The 21688-nt window shown below is 43.1% G+C and overlaps 1 protein-coding gene across 1 annotated transcript in view; it reads left to right on the top strand.

Annotated features, from left to right (window-relative positions):
* ehd4 (EH-domain containing 4) overlaps nt 1–21688 on the top strand; it is a 52745-nt gene that overhangs the window by 8468 nt on the left and 22589 nt on the right. Inside the window, exons 2-3 of the mRNA XM_049596127.1 lie at nt 7791–7967; nt 10986–11083. Coding sequence (XP_049452084.1) covers nt 7791–7967; nt 10986–11083 — 275 coding nt within the window. The remainder of the gene's footprint in view (nt 1–7790; nt 7968–10985; nt 11084–21688) is intronic.

The following is a 21688-nucleotide window of genomic DNA, read 5'->3' as shown; positions in this document are numbered from 1 at the left end:
AGCGGAGGAGAGGATTTTACTCCACTTCTCCCGGTCGGAGAGGCTGGGTGCCCAGTAGCTGCGGTGGTGGCGGGGGGTAATCACTTTCTGAGGGCTGCCGTAGAATGGCAACAAGGATGTCAGCTGACCAACACTCGCTACCCGCTCCCTGGTTGCAGCGATTTGCGATGATGGCCAGCTAGGAATGAACTAGCAGCCAGTACAGTACAGTCCTCTCTGGTCTAGCTAACATTTAGCCGTGTTACTTACTGATCCATTACTGTGCATTCACACCAAAAGCGTCATGAGCGTCATAAGAGGCCGGCAGCCATTCATTTTCAATGTACGCTTGCTTCAAAGGCTGTCAGGGGCGTTGGCTGCAGCGAGCGGCGCGATGCCAGCGACCAGAGCGTCAAGTAGAAGTTGAGAGAAGCTGAACTTTATGCAAATGAGCAGCGTCGCTGCCAAAGCAGCAGCCAATTGCAGACCGGGATTTGGGTACGGAGGTCTGGGCTCTCTCGGAGCTGTACGAGCCGGTGAAATTCACCGTGGAGTTGCCAGGTTTGCAGGACTCTGTGGACCCAGACAGCCCGACGGCTCCGGGCCCTGTGTTTCCTTAGCAAATACGCCGATGCAGTACAAAGGAGGCTTCCAAAAGTGCGATTAATGAGCTCGCACTTACTTACCACCAATTACATTTCTCAGTGGTCCTACGTGCCAACAGGAGAGTAAAATCATAATTATAAAAGACTCATAAAGGCTATATTGACTGTGTTTATTAGCGTTATTTTAATTGTGCAATGAAAGTCATGGATAATACAAAGTGAAGACATTAATGATATATTTGTTCATCCTTGTAAAGTGAACAGCCGTGTCAGCCTTGATGGACACATCTGCAGCAGCCGGCCCCCGTTTTTCACTTGTCTCCAAACTTTGTCCGTCGGCCATTGTGCTCCTGACTCAACTATCTCATGCCCAACTCCTCATAAGGACCAGCTCCAGTCCCTGATTGGCTGACCGACCAGTTTGGCAATACATGTCGCATATCCTGCCGTAAAGCAGATTTTTTCCACGAAAATTCGTTCCCGGTGGCAGAAGCTTATTGCAAAGATTGCAAAGCCACTAAGTAACCTATGTAAACGCTGATAGTCTGATTTTACTGTGTATACCACCCTGTGCAACCCACATTATTTTCATAATGATATATTCAGGCAAAAATGCTGTCTGTTGCTTCTTGAAGTGTTTTTCAAAAAGTTCAAAATGGCGGAAAATCTATATAAGCGGAAGTTATGGGTTCTTGAGGCAAATGTGTTCCTCATGAGGAGAGGCATCTCTGCGCAAAGTTTCATGTCTCTACGACATACGGGGCATGAGATATGCCCATTCAAAGTTTGACATTTCAGTTGGTTGCTATAGCGCCCCCCTTTGGCCAATTGATGTAATATTGCTTCATTGGCATCCTCCCATGACCCTCTACCACTGTGCCAAATTTCACATGGATTGACCAAGTCAGTGAGGAGAAAAACATGGAACACACACACACACAGAGTTTTCCTCATTATATAGTAAGATATTAAAAATGATACCCGTATTATCATGAACGAGATGATATGGCACACCCCTAGTAGAAATATTCAAACAAATGGATCCAGTGTTGTAGTTAATGTGGCTGATATCAAATTCACCCTGCAGTTCAGTAGCTAAAAGACAGCGACATGTTTTTAATTTGTCTGGTTGCTACACCTGTCATCAGCACAATGTCACAAAAAGTCATAGATAAAATATGTGTGTCGTACTAAAGACTGGACCCTGAATCTGTTTCTGCTATTTAACAGTAAATGTTAAATTGCCAAATAATTAAAATGCTTAAATAGGCAGATTTTTCACAGGGGTTTGGCAGGACCTTCTTTTAGGGCCGTTACATGTTTAACCTTAATCACTGAGGTGTTTAAACAGGCAAACATATCCAGCTTCTTAAATGTGTAGGTTTGCTTCTTTTAGTTTTAAATAACTGTAAACAAAATGTGTTTCTCTTTACAAGAAGTCATAGTCAGAGCTCGTATGAGAATCCTCCTGTTTAAAGCTCTTTTGCTTTGCAACTAAAATGCACAAGAGGTAGACGTTGGTAAATTTGGCTGTGAAATCATCAGTGGAGCAGTGTTCAATGTTCTGAAGCTGCTGATAACTCGTGACACCTGTGGGACACGCTGTGCAAGGCTACAGGTGACGTGTGTTCAGTGTGTCAGCACTCAGAGCTGCATGTCTGTTCTGTCATACAGCTCTCAAGTGTTGCGTTACAGCCAGTTTTCAGCTGGATCACCGACAGCAGAGACGAGCTGTGACCTGCACAGACTCTGTTTGTGTGACTCAACCAAAACTCTGAGCTACGTCAGCCTCAGTTAGAGCCCCATAACGCCTGTGCTTGTTGAAACTGAAGCAGATTAACTGCAGATATTAAAGTTTAAACTGTTGATGATTAAGGTGATATTCCTGTTTGGCTGCTTGTGTCAAAGCAACATTAACACTGATGTAATGAGACATTTGGCGCAGTTTGTAAGAGTGTTTCATGCTCCTTCATAAAGTTGTTGTGTGGCCTCGATTAGGTTTGGAGCTTGTGAAATATCGGGCGTCATGCAGCTACATTTTCTTAAATTTCTCGTCAACACCAGATGCACAAAATGTTCTCACCATCCAGATCTGCTCCGACCCAGGTGTGCTGAATGATGAATCCCACTACAGGAAACATATTAGTGTAGGTAACGCCCTCTAAACACTATGTAAGGGCACGTGTTGTGCCGTATGCAAATACTCAGACACATGCCAGAGAGTTGGGCTGAAGCCAAATGTGCTGACTTGTGTGCTAATAGCTGTGCAGCCTAATGCCAAATATGTAGGCCAAGAAAATAGGCTGACACACAGTCTCCAGTGTAAGTCGTACCTAGTTTATTTAGTCATGGTCCGTTCCTCATTTACAGACTGGCCTGGATTGTTATATAGAAATGTATGAATATAATTTTAATTCAGTTACAAAACATCACATAGCTCACTTGGCATCTAGCCCCCAAGGTGCTGAGGTGTGAGGTGATGATGGACCAGCAGAGGAGGAGTGCAGGGAGCTGGAGGGCGTTGGGGAGATAAGTGGGGGCTGGGCTGTGGAGGGCTTAGAAGGTGAGCAGAAGGTTTTTGTAATCAATCTGGCTGGGCGATATAAGGACTATGTATGATATATTGATATATTTTCAGGTGAGATATAGATACGGACAGCGGTTTATATCCATATAGGGTCAAGTTGCATTTCATAACGTATAGCATTGTTCATCTCTCCTCACCCACAGCTTCTCCATCAGACACAGAGCTGCTCCTCTGTTTCATCTGTCTGTTCATTAGTCTACAGTGTGACATCAGTCTGTAGCACACATGCAATACTGTGGGCCTTTTCCATTCTCACTTTTGGCCGGGCTTATTTGCGTTTCCACCAAGCTGCACCAGAGATGGACCCTCTCCAGAGTAGGTCCAAAAACAGGACACTGTCAAGTGGGTAAGTGGTGAGTGCTAACCAGAATGCCACTGAAGCTCTTGACTTATCCAGAGAAGGGTACAGGGAGGTTGTCAGTACGTTTGGGACTGTGGTGGTTTGGATTTGGACAGAGTGTTTTTGGAACCTGCAGCACGGTGGGGCAGTGGGTGGCATTGTCATCTCACAGCAAGAGGGTTCCTGGTTTTAACCGTGGGGTGGTGGAGCCCTTGGGTGTGGAGTTTGCATATTCCTTCCTTCCTCCCACAGTCTCTGCCCTGGCAGAGTTAACATGATGACAGTGAACACTGTGTACGTGTGACTGCAGTCCGCGAGGTCTCAGAGGGTGGATACTTGGATTCAGCCTCGGAGAGGAAGGCGTATTCCCTTTGCGTGTCCTCCCATTAGAGTCCTGTCATGTCTGAGAGCAGCCATGAGACATTTATGTGACAGACACCTCTGTCTGAGAGGCAAAGATAAAAGCTTTAACAGATGGAGTCAGCAGTGTCACAGATTCTGTGTCTGAAAAGGACTGTTAGACACTGTTTTGTATCCGAGTGTCATTGAACGCAGCATCAGGCCGTGTGGGCTCTGTGCTGAATGACATGTTGATATATAAACTGACAAAAATATTATGGTGACGACGCGTTGACTGTGATTATTGATCTCTTACAGGCTTCACTCAGGTCTCTGCAGCTGAGTCTTTGAAAACAGAATGTGGACTGTATGGTGGCCTGCAAGGAAAGAAATCAATGGTCAGACTGGCTGAGCTGAGGTCATCACACTGCAGTTACACTGAGCTTATCTCATGTCTGCAGTGTGTGTGTGTGTGTGTGTGTGTGTGTGTGTGTGTGTGTGTGTGTGTGTGTACATATCGGGTACAAACAGTCAAACGTTTTGGCAGCAAACAGGACCAGCAGAGCTGACCTGCAATCAGTTGACGTCCAACAGAGACCTGCAGAGTAATTGTTGCTGCTGTAACAGTGTGTGTGTGTGTGTGTGTGTGTGTGTGTCCCACTACTGAGGCCCCACCCTGCCCTGAGGAATGCTATGAATCATGGGAACTGAAAAGAATGTATTAAGTTGCCAGTAAATTGCAGAGTCAACATATTTCCTTCTTCTCCTTCTTGTTTGACGTAGGTGAAGTGAAACCAGCAGAGTTAACGGTTAAAGGGCTGCGAGCGGGTCATAGTGTGGTCTCTGATTGGTCCACACGTGTAACACATGATCATGGCCTGGATCTGATCTATTACTCTATTTATGCTTTTACCTTTGGGTTTCCTTATTTCAACCTCTTTTTTTGTGTGTTTTATTCTTTAGTCTTCTGTCAGATCGACGCTTTTGTCAATAAAGATTCTAGAAACACGTATCATAACTCAGTATCTGGATATACGATGTAGATTAGGACAAACTCCTGTTAATGCAGGTAAAAATCTGGACTCATTCTTTCCCGTTATCCCAAGCTACCCGCCAGAATAAAAGCCAAAGACGAGCTCTTGCTATGTAAAATCCAGACAGCATCGTCGCTTCAGGAGACAGAAAGGATGCTGCTATAGCTGTCGCAGCAAAGCTATTCAAAGAACGTGCTGGGACACGCTCTTTGACCCCAGGGGAGCTTTGGAGTACGACACACGTGTGATGGAACTGGAGCTGTGATGTGGGAGGGTTACAGCAGACGGAGCTGGAAATTAAGGGACGATGTCCGTTCAGATGCTTTTTAGGGTTGTACCCAAATATTCGGATATTGGAATATTCGTTTCTATGGGTAGGTATTCGTTATGAAAATTTGGTATTCGATTTTCGTTTTTTGTTTTTTTGTTTTTTTTAATTTACTTTTTTTTTCCTTTACATATTTTTTTGGTTCTAAATGTAGTCTGTTTGTTGTTGGTAAATGTAGGTTATCAATAAAAATCAGAACTTTTAAATTGCATTGTTAAAAATGTGAAATATAGTATAGCCTACTGAGCTTGTATGCACGGCACGCTTGAGCGCATCCGTCTGAGGCTGTGGATCAATGCCAAGTTTTACCACTTTATCACTATTCCCTCTAACTTGTAGCTGTTTTTTTGTTATCTTTTGAATTTAATATGAATTATGGAACCGTTTTTGTCAACGTTTGTTTCCCCCGTTTTGTACAATAAATTATTGTTTAAAGTTTCAACAAGTTTCTTTTGGAGTGCGTGACACAAGTGTGTTTTGAAAACGACCGCGGACTGTCACCTGCTCAACGCATCAGTACCTTCGGATGCCATGACAGTAATAGCCAATAATGTCAAAATATCATTTACAGACCGATTTAACAGACGATCACTGCTGCCTGACCCGCAGGTCCATTTGCGGGTCCCGCAGGTTACGGGTCAACCCGCACATCACTACTCAGCTCAGTCTATAAAGGCTGTGCTTGTTTCAACGGTTCCGATTTAATCAGAAGACAAATTGAACAGGATGACTAGCCAATGTGAAAATCAAAAGAAAGCACAGAATAATGTACTGAAGAAGACTGTTGTGCCATCACATTTTTTTGTGGTTTGAGAGCAAAGATCCGGTCGCCGCTGTGCAAAACTCCACAATACAATTAGGTCCGAAAAAACCCAGGAGCCAATCAATCATCTCCATGCTCTGTAATAGCGTACCAGCCTTTCGGCAGGTGCAGACCAGATTTTACTCTGCATGTGTTACACCCACTGATAAGTGTGATGAATGTGATGCTTTGACTTCTTCTCTTTTTAACCTCCTTGGACTTGACAGGAAGTGATGTCACAGACCTTTTTTTTTTTTAGACTGACGTCATCAGCAGTCGACTGTAAACTGAATCAAGCCTGCAGCTTTGGGACTATTAAAGGTGCCGATGTTCTGATGCTGATTAATCATGAACATGAAGTCTGATTTAAAGGGTCAGTTCACCCAAATTACCAAAAACATTTAGTCATTTAATTCCACTGATCTCCAGATTTATTTATCGTATTTTAAATGACCAGTGTGTTGGATTTAGGGGCATATTTTGGCAGAAATGGAATGTAGGCTGTTTATAATCACCTGAAAAAACAAATTGTTGTGTTTTCATGCCTCAGTGCTGGTGATAGCCATGGCCGGAGGCATTATGTTTTCGTAGTGTCTGTCCATCCCATTCTTGTAAATGAGATATCTCAAGAAGGCCTTGAGGGAATTTCTTCAACTTTGGCGCAAACGTACGTTTGAACTCAACAATGAACTGATTGGAATTTGGTGAGCTAAGGTCAAGGTCATTTGACCTCACAGTGTTTTTGGCTATCACTTGGGGTGGCAGTAGCTCAGTCCATAGTAACTGTAACTGCAACTTGACTGGTCCGCAGAGGCATACGACTGTGATGTGGTTGTTTTACTGTTGTAATTTTTTGGTAAAATGTTTTATTTGTTGTTGTCCATTTTTGGTTTTTGGCCTCATGGTTGTATGAAAGCTTCTATATTGATACATAAAGTTGAAGCTGAAGAAAAAACTTTGACTATGCTACAAGTGAAGGGATGCAGATGAACAGTGGAGGTCATTGTGGTCTGTCAGGAGCCATGGCAACATTCTTGTTCAGGATTCAGGATATCATCAACAATCAGATCAAATGAAATTAGTTTCTAGGTGATGCTCGGTTACATGTAGACACAATAGTGTCCCGGCCAGAGCTGCAATGATAAGTCAACTAATCAATTATTCCATGGACAAACAATTAACCAGCAACTGCTTCCCTTGGTCTTACATTGAAGTAGATTAAATATTTTTAGGTTGGACAACACAAGACATTTGATGAAGTCACTTACGGCTCAGGTATTTCTCACTGTGCAGTAATGTTTGTCGACCAAACGACTAGTTGCAGCCGTAGTCCTGAGCACAGTATTCAGTCAGACATCCAGCAGCATGTGGTCCGAGGCTTCTGATCATTCTCCAGACCTCAGCTGATAACATCAGTGAAAATCCTCCTGGATCAGCAGCTCAGTGGAAACATGTCGACCGTGCCGAGAGATGATGTGTGACCGTAAACAGAGTTATGATAATAATAATGGCCTCTCTCCCTGTGGTGGTTTTCCTCTCTTTGATGTCCATGTTTGCTGCGACAACAGGAAGCAAGAGGATGGAGACACTGCAGCCATCTTCCATCGCTTCCTTCCTTTCTCACTTTTCTTTAACGAGGGAAACAGTGCGAGAGGTCGATGTTGGGATGAAAGGATATGTGGGAAATGTGTGAGGAGGTGAAGGGTGAGGGGTGATGGGAGACAGGGAGACACACTGACTGCTGCTAAAGAATTAAATCTCTCTGTCTCTCGTCAGGTACCTGTTGGAGCAGGATTTTCCAGGGATGCGGATCGGTCCGGAGCCGACCACTGACGGCTTCATCGCGGTGATGTATGGCGAGAACGAGGGTGTTGTTCCTGGCAACGCTCTGGTGGTTGACCCCAAGAAACCCTTCAGGAAGCTCAACGCATTTGGAAACTCCTTCCTCAACAGGTAAACCACACACACACACACGCACACACACCTGGAAAACATAAACGATATGTTAGTTTGATGCTTCCATGCTGGTGACAGCCGTGGCCGGAGGCATTTTCTTCTCAGGTTGTCTGTCAAATTTGTACCTTGTCTCATTCTCAGGAAAGCGATAACTCAAGAACACTTTGAGGGAATATCTTCAAATTTGGCACAAACGTTCACTTGTGCACAAGGATGATCTGATTTGAAATTGGTGGTTGAAGGTCAAAGGTCAAGGTCACTGTGACCTCGCAAATCATGTTTATAGCCATAACTTAAGAATTCATACGCTAAGTTTGACAACATTTCACACAAATGTCTAATTTGTGTTTCCGGTTCCTACAAACAGTCACTCTAGTTTTCTAAAAGTAAATTAAGGTATTTGCAGCTCTAAATTCATTTTAAGTTAAATGAATCTACTGCACTGTTCCCTGTTTCAAACCTTTACAGTCTTATACTGTGTATTTTACTTTCACTTTCATGAAGTGATATACTTTATCAGAATATGGAGGAAATCATGAATCGCAAATGTGTTGACGTTTAAACATAACAGCAAATAAAACTTAAATCGAGCTAGGTAAGGCTACGTTAACGATCCTGTTAAGGTCCGACTACAAAGGTGCATTCATGTTATTTTCCTTACCAGTTTCATTAAAGTGTTTTGGCGTATTGGTTTTGTATATATCAGTGCATTTTATTTTTCAGTAGGCCCACGGGACGGTCATGTATTATGCTTGATCATCCAGAGAGTCCCAAATGGGGTTACTTGTCTGAAGGGGATACTCCCACATCAGCAGAGCAATAAGTTAATGCACAGAGCACTATATGGCAGGTGGATTGTTTCTATTGAAACATTATGACTTTATTCTCATTAAATAAAACAAACAAAAGTTAAATAACAGAAGCATAGCTAGAAATACAACAGATTATTGGTAGACACTTCACCATGCCGCTAGAGCACTGGAAAAAGTTGAGGCCTGCTCAACTGTGGTTTGTAGCACGTCACGCCCATCAGCTGCGATAAGTGTCGGTTTGTAGCAGCGTGTCACTGGCCTCCATTAAAAATTAATTGTAGCCTGTTGCTATGTTGCTTATAGTGTGAACACAGCATGACAACTAAGTGTTTGACATTGAAGATTTCCTGGGGGAGGACCACCAGGACCTCTGATATGTGCCTCCATCAATGTTGGAATGAAACCTACACCCATGACCCAAACAGTGCCCAAAGAAAATGATCGTTAGTCGCAGCCATGTTTGTGACGTACTGCTGCTGTTGGTCTGAAAAACGTCCTGACTCCCTTTTCGGTCCAACCTCTCACACACGCACTTAAATCCTGGCAGCTCTTCACACTCCTGTCACTGCTTTCCTCAAAACATTCACAACCCGGGAAATGACCCCTCCACTCCTGACTGACATGTAAACACACACACTCAGGCTTTTGTAGTGGGGGTTTAAATTTAGCTGAAAACACTCTGGTCCAAACATATTTCCTCTGTCCAGAAATATTTCTAAGATTGGCAGCAGGAAGTGGAGGGACAGTCGACCCTAAAAAAAGTGTGTGTTAGAGTGTGTTTAAATATGTGTGTGTGTGTCATTGGGCGTGTGTAGTTGAGACATTCCTTTAACCAGGAATCCCATCTCCACCCGGTGTGATGGAGGAACCACAGTAAGTTATTGTTTCCAGGGGGAAGTGTGTGTGCGTCACCACGTGTCGCCGTGGCACTTTTGTTTTTTCCCGCTGCTGCAGTCTGTCGGCTAAATTTAACTTTAAACTTTATATTTATGACGAGGTGATGGGAAGGTCTCACACACGCTCGGACATCATCAGATAGTCGTTTTAGTCTGTACTCAAAAAAATAGTTTGTTTTTCAGTGTGAGCACTGTGAACTGTGCCTGGGCACGGTCTGCTGAGTCCACTTGAAAAGATGGTCTTGAATACGGTTCATGTGTACTCTGGTACAGTACGCTTAAGGTAGAAAGACCAACTGTATCAAAACATGGAAGCGGATCGCTATTTTAAGCCACGACAAATGTTTTTAACCAATTATGAAACAGACTCAATTTAATACTGATGCCTCTGTATCAGACTCTACAGGATGACGATGATCTCCTGGATCAAAGTTTAGAGTTAATAAAGTTCAGAGGTAGTTTGTCGCCCATTCTTGAGAATCTGATTTTAATTTTTACATCTTCAACTCGGCTGGAAAATATATTTTAAAAGAACAAAGTCTTGACTGTTTAAGGTTGTGATGGGTCAACCTCCCAGTGAATTTTTTCTTTAATAGCACACATGATGGGTGTCAGAGATCTGACGTCGTACAGAGTCAACAAAAAGTTGCCTATACTCATTCTTAAACCGTAATCCTTGTGTAGTTTGGATTTAGAAGGGCTACGGATTTGACACGTCATGGTTGAGACACACCCGATACTAATATTATGTAATTAATTTACCAGAAATTAAACAGCTCACCAGAACTTGAGCAGCTCTTCTGCCTTCATGGAAACCAGGAAGTGAGACAGGGGTCCTTTTGATACAGCTAACGTCTTTAATTCCTAATTAAATTATGTTTTTATTGACTAGGGGATGGCTGAAGCATGGAGGGAGAGATGGCAGACCCGCCAGTCTGTGTGGGTTTATGAAAGGAAACATATATTAAAATACAGGTCCTTTGAAAGTCTTAAATTTATCTTGGTTTTATCTGTAGACACCCTGTAATACTTAGACAGTACATCAATAGATTTCTCTTCCATTGTTGTTGTCGTTCAGCACTTACACGTGTAAAATGTGACGGTTTGTCTTTGCAGTTTTTGTTGACTAAAACCACTAGCCGCAGGAAAAAAAATCACTTTGCTGGACACAGCTGTTAATAAAACTCAATAACAGTGAAAATCAAGGTTGTAAAACAGAAACCTGAAATAAGCAAATTAACAGTCTGTATCACTGTCTCCTGTGTGTGTGTGTGTGTGTGTGTGTGTGTGTGTGTGTGTGTTTTCAGGTTCATCTGCTCTCAGATGAACAATCAGGTTCTTCAGAGCATCAGCATCATCGACACGCCTGGTATCCTGTCAGGAGAGAAACAGCGAATCAGCAGAGGTAATGAACTCTGTGTGTGTGTGTGTGTGTGTGTGTGTGTGTGTCAGCTGACTAAGCTGCTGCCCCACTGTGTCGTTGTGTAATAGTCCTTGAGATTCTTTCACTTCCTCATATTGTATGAAGTCAGAGCGCAGTTGGCCCGCTGGGATCCAAACCGCTGTTTATTCATTCATTAGTCAGAGTTTCAGTTTAAACACCGGAGACCGAGTGGCAGCAGAGGTCAGAGGTCACAGCATCCTGACAGATCAGGGAGCCGCTCTGACACGTTATAGAGAGAGGTAGTCTGACTCACCGGATGTAAAGTGTGACTATAAACTTGAAATTTGTCGGCTTTTTAGGCCGCCATTCTTCCTCCTTTCTACTGTCTGCATGTTACCGTTTTCAAAAGCCCTTTGCTATGTCGACATCAGCCTCTGAGCTGCAACCTACACGCTGACAATGGCAAGCTTTGACCAAGATTTGCTTCATGCAATAAGGCATGCATGCTTTGAAAACAACTTGTGAACGCGCCTCAGAAAAGCCCAGACTCTCTCAGGATCTGATCTGTCTAACGCAGCCAGTCGGAGTTGATTTGCCACGTCCTTCAAAATGTCTCCAATCAAACAATACGTGAACACAATCCTTTCTGTGCTGGGATTGATCTCGGACTGTCCCAACCACTGGATCAGCAAACTTTCTGTCCCCACTGTCAGTGGAGCCGCTCTCCTCCGAGAAAGTTCGCCCAGTTAGTACGAGCTAACACAGCAGCAGCTCGAACATCCAGCTCTGCATACAGCCCAAAATAACCCCACTAATAAATGAGGTCATCAAAAGTCTGTGAATCACTAACTGCTGCTGGTCAAACCTATTTGTTCAGAAAGCTTGACTGTCGCAAAACACTGTTAGGTGAATTTTAGTGAGTAAAACTGAAACTGTGAGAAGTGAAAGGGACAAAAATATAATTTTCACAACATGACAGGGGAAAGTCCCCCCTCCCCACTTTCAAAGAGTAAAGTACACTGAAGGAAAGGTCTCTTCTCAGTCAGTAGATTTAAAGTTTACATCATTACGTCCTGATCTCGTTCGTGCTCTGCAGAGGATGAACCCCTCAAGTAATTGTGATGACTCCATAAACTTTCCTCAGGACAAACCAGACCTGATGTGTGTGTGTGGGGGGGGGGGGGGGTTTCCACAGCAAAACGTTTTTGTGAAATTGTAAATCCCTCTTTTCTCCTGGTTCCTGTTTTATCTCTGTCTGTTTCCTCTGATGATTCACTGCTGCGGATGTTTAACCACCACTATTTACAAATGCAGATCTGAAACCAGAGAAACTGATCGACAGCAGTTATCAGAGAAACGCTGCAGAGAATCAAACAATTACACATCTGTAGTAACTGATGATGAGGATCGGTGCGTACTCACAGTTTCTCCATCAACACTCAGAGAGACACAGAGCTGCTCCTCTGTTTAATCTGTCTCTTCATTGGTCTTCAGTGACACATCGGTCTGTATGTTGCACAAACTACGCTAAATCAGTCTGTGAGATGGATGAAGTTACTGCAGTAGCATCTGTACAATACTGCGGGGTCCAAAAATCAGGCCGCCCGCCCTCAAGCAGGTAGCGGTGACGTCTCGCCAACCACAACCAATCCCCAATGACCCACCTGAACAAGCTGTGTGTGTTGTGAGACTCTCCTCCCCTCTGTCTGCAGGAGAGAGAAAGGTTATCAGCCGGATTAGAAGTTCTGTGAAGTTGCTACTCGAAAACTCAACATTTCCTTATTTTGCTGCTTCACAATTAAAGTTTTTACATAACAGAATAATGGGACTTTTATTGTGAAGAATCTACAGGAAATTAGAGGAATTAGCAGAACTTTGCTAGCAGCTTTTCTTCAATAAAGGCAAGTCTAATAATACAGCGAGGAGAAGGGTAAAATCAGAAACAGCCACAGTGAGATGTTGATGAAGAGCTGCAGACAACAGGCTCTTACTGCACCTCTGCAAACAGCTCACCTCCAACAGGTAAACTTCCTTTACCTGCCCTGCTGTGGAAAAACACATGCAGCAGAAATAACAGGGGACTTCAGTGCATGGGCTACATGTTCAGTTGCAAGCTGATCCACGGCTGAAGAGTTTTCAATATTAAAAAAAGAACTTTCTCTGTCAACTTCAGTTTTATTTCTCAGGAAAGAGAAGCTCAGTCAGCTGCTGAGGTTGCAATATTCACACATTCCAATGAACTGTCCTTTAGTATCATCTCAAAGGAATTCAGCAGTTTTGTCTGAGTGTAGAGTAACTGTAAGAATCTCTCCAGGAAAATAGACTGTTCCTTGATAATACTGCAGACATTTTATATCTCATAGACAGGCACTTTATGTGTGCTCTTAAAATGCTCTCTGAGTTTTTATTATATTATTAAATTACTCTTACGCTAATTATGACAAAATGTCACACAGATGTCTAACAGGATAAAATGATGAACATTTTTTATCCAAAAGGTCAAAGGTCAGCTTCACTGTGACATCATAATGTAATGCAATAAACACTTTTCTGGCCATTATTCAACGTCCTATCTGAGGCGTCAGTATCATTCTTGTGAACGCGATATCTCAAGAGCACCTCGAGGGAATGTCCTCAAATTTAGCACAAACAACCACTTCGACTCAAGTGTGATCTGCTTAGAATTTGGTGGTCAAAGATCAAGGTCACTGTGACCTTGTCAGTCTCATTCTTGTGGATGTAATATCTCAAGAACAGCTATAAAGAATTTCATCAAATTTGGCAAAAACGTTCACTTGGACTCAACAATGAACTGATAAGAATTTGATCGTCAAAGGTCAAGGTCACTGTAACCTTGCTTCCGTCTCAGCTTTGTAAACCCGATATCTCAAGAAGGCCTTGAGAGAATTTCTTCGAATTTGGCACAAACGTCCACTTGAACTCAAGAATAAACAGATCAGGATTTGGTTGTCGAAGGTCAAAGTTCAAGGTCACTGTGACCATGGCCTGACCGCAAGAATTCATACACATGATTATGACAAAAATTTTCCACAAATGTGTAACAGCATTTAGTAATGATGTGATGACATTTTATATCCAAAAGGTCAAAGGTCATCTTCATTGTGACCTCATACTGTTCTTCATAAAACACTTTTCTTCAGGAACAGAAGGGGAGACGTTTGGTCAGATACTGAATTGGTGACTCTAATCTTGATTGTACAGATCTTCTGTGCTGTTGGGGTGAAGGTGTGCATGTTTTTAGAGACATGGATGGAAACTGTCAGGGAAAAATGACTGGTTCAATGAGGCATACAACCATGAGGGGGTAATTCAAGGCTCTTTTTTGGAGAAAGCATCTAGTGGCCATTAGTAGAACTGCATCTTTAGTGTTTAAATTCAGCAGTTAGTTTTGTCCTGTGTATCTGAAAACTTCCACAGAACAGAAACATTGTTGGTTAGCTTTGTGGGATCAGTGTTTTTTATCAGCTCCTACAGTTTGGACTCTTTCCTGGAGGTTTTAAATGAGACTTTAGAGCCAAACAGTTAAAGTCAAATATCTCAAATGTACAGCGTGGTGTTCTGTGGGAAACAGTCCTGTTAGTCCTCGCTGAGCCATTACGAAGGGGGTCCTCCTGGAGTTTAAGAGTTTAACTCTTCACTGTGTTGGATGTTCTGATGTGCTGTTGAGGAGGTAGAAAACTGAAGACAGCCCTCGGGAGGAAGCAGAGACAAAGATCCATCTGCTGTAGAAGAGAAGTTGTTACAAATCTGGCAGAGAAAGAGATCTGTGAGCTCGATGACAGCTGGATCTTCAAATACACATTTCTTTTGGAGGGAACATTTGGGATCAGGAGGCAGTAAGCAGAAAAATGCAACTTTTTACAGTGTTTGTTTGTTATCAGTTGTTTATTTCTCCTCTGTCTTTCAATAATAACTATTTTACAGAAATAAAAACAGTGTTTTTCACTTCAGTGCATGTGTATTAAATGTTAAATAAATTCATAATGAAAAAAGCAGAACATACCTTAAGACAGAGCTAATGCATGAATAACCCAACGGTAGGCTATATACACTCACTAGCCACTTCCTTGGTACACCTGTTCAACTGCTTGTTAATGCAAATAGCTAATCAGCCAATCACGTGGCAGAATTTAGTCATGTAGACATGGTGAAGACGAGCTGCTGAAGTTCAAACTGAGCATCAGAATGATGAAGAAAGGTGATTGAAGTGACTTTGAACGTGGCATGGTTGTTGGTGCCAGACGGGCTGGTCTGAGTGTTTACTGGGATTTTCAGCACAACCATCTCTAGGGTTTACAGAGGATGGTCCCAAAAAGAGAAAATATCCAGTGAGCCAAAATGCCTTGTTGATGCCAGAGGTCAGAGGAGAATGGCCAGACTGGTTCAAGATGATAGAAAGGCAACAGGAAGTCAAATAAGCACTGGTTCCAACCAAGGTGTGCAGAAGAGCATCTCTGAAGCAACAACACCTTGTCCAACCTTGAAGCAGATGGGCTACAGCAGCAGAAGACCACACCAGGTGCCACTCCTGTCAGCTAACAACAGGAAACTGAGGCTACAATTCACACGGGTTTTCTCACCAAAACTGGACAATAGAAGATTGGAAAAACCACATTCAGATGGAAGCATGGATCCATCCTGCCTTGTATCAACGCTTCAGGCTGCTGCTGCTGCTGGTGGTGTAATGGTGTGGGGGAGATTTTCTTAGTACCAACTGAGCATGGTTTAAACACCACAGCCTACCTGAGTATTGTTGCTGAGCGTGTCCATCCCTTTATGACCACAGTGTACCCATCTTCTGATGGCTACTTCCAGCAGGATAACGCACCATGTCACAAAGCTCACATCATCTCAAACATGACAATGAGTTCACTGTACTCCAATGGCCTCCACAGTCACCAGATCTCAGTCCAATAGAGCACCTTTGGGATGTGCTGGAACGGGAGATTCTCATCATGGATCAACTGTGTGATGTCATCATGTCAATATGGACCAAAATGACCAAGTGAAGCATCCATGTTTTAGAATTTGTTGTTTATTGTTTCTTTCTGTCATGGCTACATATGAGTGTGGACAGACATAGACATAAACTATAGCAACAACTGTGAGGTGGTAATTCTGGTTTCTTTATGGTATGTTCCTCTTGTTCTCTATAGACATTATATACTGTCTCCTGCTGCTCTGTGTCCCTGTTGCTCTTGTATTGAGTCAGCCTGGATGACAGCATCAGTTAAAGACCTCAGTTGGACGGGTGGAGGGGTGGATGGAGGGAGGATTAGAGGGAGGGACTGAGGGCCACAGGAAGCTGCAGCGGGGCGTTCCCTCCATCTGGAAACATTTAGAGAGCCGCTCAGCTGAGGCTAAATTCCTCCTGAAGACATTCAACACACACACACACACACACACACACACACACACACACACGCACAGAGGCAGGCTGACGTCAGCAGCACCACTGACAGATTAAACTCCACCATACAGACGCTGAAGGTTCAGTGAGATCACAGCTACTGCTCTGACACACACACACATTCAGTCATATTCAGCAGTCTGGACACCGTCGACATGTTGAAGTGCACATGTGTGTGTTCTGCAGCTGATTTACAGTTCACATGTGTGATCTGACCACCTGTGTGTCGAGGTGTCGACCTCCATGTTTGTTTCGTCAGACTGCACGTGTGATTTGCTGCAGAAGAACGTGCGTGTGTTAGCCGTGTGAGTTCAGCGTGTTTTGTCACACTTGCGTCATATCGTCACGCTCAGTTTAAGTTTTTCCGATCAGAGTTCATGAATCATGATTGAAATCATAGTTTATCAGTGGAATTATTCTGCAATAATAAAGCTGAGACAAATCCTCCTTCCCGTTCATCATCGAGTAATGCTGAAACTATTTATCTATTAGGTGATCAACAGGAGATTACTTTTATCAACTTATTCACCAGGAAACATGAGACCATACATGACGGCTGTTCATATTAAGCCAAGCAAAGGACCTGTTTATACCGAGTTTTGTCACCAGGTCTCACACTTGACTCTGCAGCTGCTCCTGAGGAACATATTGAACGTAATGAGAGACTTTTTCCTGCTGTGTTCACATGTTACCTCGTCTGTTTTTCAGCCCATCTCTATGTACGGCTTCAAACCCAAAATGTTGACATGTTGGTGCAGTTTCCTTTGAGACTAAAGCTGAAAACACAGGCGTCGCCACAGCCTGTCATGTGACGCACGAAAAGTGCCTTTCCTAGCACACACCGGACACGTCGCCCTGCAGCCCGTTAACAGACGACCACGCAGAGTTATTATTACTTCTACTGAAAGATCTGTATGTCCTCCACATCTGCGTTAGCTTCAAATCATGTGTGGACATCCTCTAATGAAACTCGATTTCTCACCTGAAGAGCCGATCTCCAGAGCTGTGACTTGCCAAGACGTATCTTTTTGGCTATTTTCTCTATAATGATGGGATTGAGAGTCGTTTAGCTTGAGATATTTCTCCACCTCAACAATGAGTCTCGGCTCATGAACGGTGTACAGTAATTCTTCGTTTCATCTCTTGTAGTGAAACCAACGCTGCGTCTGAGACACCTCACGACCTCCTGACAGAAAGTCTAGAAAGTCTAGCAGCCGTCACTTTGACCAGTAGGAACACAGAGCGATATGCTGCTGTAGACGACTGTACGGCAGCAGCACCCCAGGGATACTTCCTCTAGGGACGTTACCACACAGAATTAAAAGGAAAAATGATGGTGTGAAACAGCAGAGGCACTTTATCAACCCGCTGAGTACTGCCATTAGCATCAAGCTAGCAAAGAATGTTCTTTCTTCATAATGGAGGATATAAAGGAATAAAATTAGGGGCCTTTACTCAGCACAACTGCAGAGGCTACCAGCTTCATGTGAAACCAATGTCTGGTGAAAGTAAAAAACACAAACACTGACTTGAGCATCCATGTTGTTCCTTCATGTGTCAGCAGTCGAGCCTCTGAGCCGTATGGAGGCTTTTTAAAAATATGTTTCATGGAAACGTTGCTGTTGCATGTTTGGCTGCAGATCGTCTGCAGGGTGGAGCTGCTGCTGTTTGCCCGGTTGGCTGATGTGGTCAGAAAAGTTCAGCCTGGTCTGCTGCCTCCATCAGAGGGTGGAGTCTGTCTGCAGCGTCACGCTTCATGGCGAACAAGGAGGGAAACTTTATGTCTTTATTTAATTTCATGCAGTGACATCACTTGGGTTAATGACTTAAGGAATATCTGGGATGTTTGTCTGTTTGAATTCTGCCTCATCAGAAATAGAAGACACATTCATACAAACCTGGTCAGTAAATATGGAGTTTATTAGCTGCAGCCAGCAGCTCTGGTGTGTGTTCTGCTGGTCGGTCAGTCCACAAGAATGTCCCACCCTTTCAGCTTTTGACCTACTGGCTACTGAGTTGTTACAGTAATTTACTGTAAAAGTAATGCAACCAGCCGCCAGTAATTTACTGCAAATATCAGTTTTATTTATTGTTACACGCTATTAAAAATAAACCCATTGACCTCATGTGAGGACATAGTTTTTCATGCCTCCACCCCAGACATTGTTTCCTTCCTTCCATCTGTCCCATTCTCCTGAACGCGATATCTCAAGAACGCCATGAGGGAATATTTTCAAACTTGGCACAAATGTGAACTGATTAGATTTTGGTGGTCAAAGGTCAAGGTCACTGTTACTTTGTGACTGTCTCAATTTTGTGAAGGCAATATCTCAAGAACACCTAGAGGGAATTTCTCTACATTTATAAAAAAAAATGTCCACTTGGACTGAACAATAAACTGATTAGAATTTGTCAGTCCAGGATCAAGGTCACTGTGACCTCACAAAACATGTTTTTGGCCAAACTGCATGAGTTCATACAGTGATTATGGCAAACATTCTCACAAAAGTCCAAAAGCTTATAGTGATGAAGTGACCTTTTATGTCCAAAAGGTCAAAGGTCAACTTTAGTCTGACCGTAAACTTTAGTTTCTTGACCGTAAACTTCATTCTTCTAAATTTAGACCTGTTGTCCTCGTTTGTGGACACTTTCTTGTGCCATCTAGTGGTAGTAAGACCAAAATACACAAATCCATGTAAAAACAAGATGGCAGCCATCTCTGCCAAGTCAGTCTGCAGTAGGGCATTAACAATTTAGATTTTTTTCAGGTCGACTTATCTGTCAGTAAAGTCTAAGTCGAGTCGACAAGTCATTTGATGTCATCACATTGACACGGCGGAGGAAAGTGAAGTATCTCCACACATGTGATGTGTGTCTGTCACTCTCAGGCCCGAACATACTCGGGCGTACTAGTCAGTTGGGCTTTCATAATCGAGCGCACTTCTGCGTTGTAGTTTCCTGTAAAAATGTCCGTGAAAAATCCCCGCGATGTGAAAAATACATGCCGAACAGTCACTGGTGCGCGGAGCGGAGTCCGCGCGGTGGTAAAATCTGAGCTTTGCACGCACAGGGCCTGCAGACGTCTGCTTTGAGTCCACACGGACCTCCGCGGAGTCTGTTCCGCTTACGTTCCGCACGAGTATGTTCGGGCCTTAAGCCAATCAGAGGCAGCGATTGCATTCCGTACACAAGCACACACAGAGAGAGAGAGAGGGAAAAAACACACAACTTGTCGACTCCTCCCGGGGGGTGTCGACTTGTGCCACTGACGTCGACACGTCGACAAATCGACTTTTCTGTTAATGCCCTAGTCTGCAGCAACACAAAAGTGAACAAGGTCCAAAACCTGATCACATTTTATGTTTGAGATATGTTTATTTATGATTAATAATGTTCGTAGTTTGATACAGCAACAAATTTGACCAATTTTAGCAGCAGTAACAAGCTAAGACACTGTTAATTAGGAAGTACTCGTTTAAGGGCATTAGGACTTTTTTTTTTTTTACTCTTTCATGTCCTACTGATCCCATATAGCTAGGAGAAATTAAAAATGCCTACCAAACAATAGTTCAGGTCTCAGGAGGATATAGTGTTCTGTCCATTACGCAGCAGCGTATCTCAGGAACAGAAGAGGAGACATTTGGTCAGATACTGTGTGAAGCATCCATGTTTTCACTGACATGGATGTAATGTGTAACTTCAACTTGAGTGATTCGCAGAGGCATCAAACCGCCAGGAAGTAATTCTAGTTTTAAGAAACGATTTACTGTTCAAAGACAATGATTAGTTTTTTATACTTGTTACTCCCTTCTCATCCCAAATAGAGCTAGGAGACATTAAAGATACAAATCAAATGAAAGCTGAAGTCTCAGGAGGTTAGTTTGTAATCATAATCCTTTTTCCCCTGATTATTTCTCTTTTTTTCACTTCATTTTTCTCCACTTCACTTTTACCCAGTTCTGTCTTTCCTTGACTTAATTACTTTTCACCTAATTTTCCCACCTTCACTTCACTTTTCGATTTTTTGTTCTTTTTCTTCTCACTCTTCTTCGCTGCATTTCATTTCACTTCTCCTCCCTTCCAGTCTATTCACTTTTCACTTGACCTCTTTTCATCTCCCTTCTCTTCTTTTTCTCCTCTCTTCTTCTTCTGGGGTTTAAATCTCAGTGTTTCATTGAGTCACTGTTGAATCTGAGCCTAACTTAACTTCTTAAATGTGACAGCTCGTCCTCCTGGGCTTTCAGCCAGTTATCCCTCCCTTCATCACTGGACTCTGTCCTCCTCTGTCCCACCCACTCCAGTTCATCCAGCCCAGTCCTGGTCTCTGGTTTCACTGGTTTTCTTCAGTCCTGCTCCAGTAAATGAACTCAGTGACCAGCGTGACATCACTGTTCTACAGAAAGAATACGACTGCAAAGTTTATTTTCTGTAACTTCATTAACGCCTGAATTCTCTCTTCATGTGCAACATGTTAGTCTGGAGGTTTAAACTGGTGTCCTCTCACAGAGTTGGTGATTCAAACTAAACTTTCATCTCTGTCAGAGAAAACTGATCTGAGTTCAGACTGGTTACTTACAGCACAGCTACACTCACAGATAACTGAGCCTCCTACCTGCCTGTCAAACACCATCAACCCACAAACCTTCCTGAGACAGTCCAGACTGAGTGGAGTCCTGCGGGGTGAAGCTGGGAAGTCAGGCAGCCAGTGGCTGCTAGCTCCACTGCCATTTAGCAGCTAGTTAAACATCCTGGCGCAGACTATTTACTGGAGTTTACCAGCCTGTCGCTCATTTGGCATTTGAAGAAAATTACAAGCATGGCCGTTCTCGACTTTTAATGTCCGTTAGTCCACCACGAACATTTTCACCATGTCTTGCCTAGTCAGCGAAAATGAAACATAGATTTTGACTTAGTTTTTATCATCAGTATCTATTTTTAGCTTGTCATCGTCTTGTTTTCGTCATGCAAAAAAGGTCATTGACATAAATTTTTTGTCAGCAAAATTGACACTGATGGAAGGAGGCTAAAGAGCCGCATGTGGCTCCGAAGCTGCGGGTTGCTTACTCCTGGCTGAATTAAAAACTTCTACACTAGTAAGCAGTGATGTCATATTAGTGACAGCTTCCTCTCACCAGATTTGCTAGCAATATTTAGAAATTTAGTTAAAGCCCAGATATACATGAGAAGGTTTTACG

The sequence above is a fragment of the Epinephelus fuscoguttatus genome, linkage group LG14 (genome assembly GCF_011397635.1).
Source record: "Epinephelus fuscoguttatus linkage group LG14, E.fuscoguttatus.final_Chr_v1".
Classification (NCBI taxonomy): domain Eukaryota; kingdom Metazoa; phylum Chordata; class Actinopteri; order Perciformes; family Serranidae; genus Epinephelus; species Epinephelus fuscoguttatus.
Note: the sequence above shows the minus strand (reverse complement) of the source record. Positions and strands in the feature narration are given on the sequence as shown.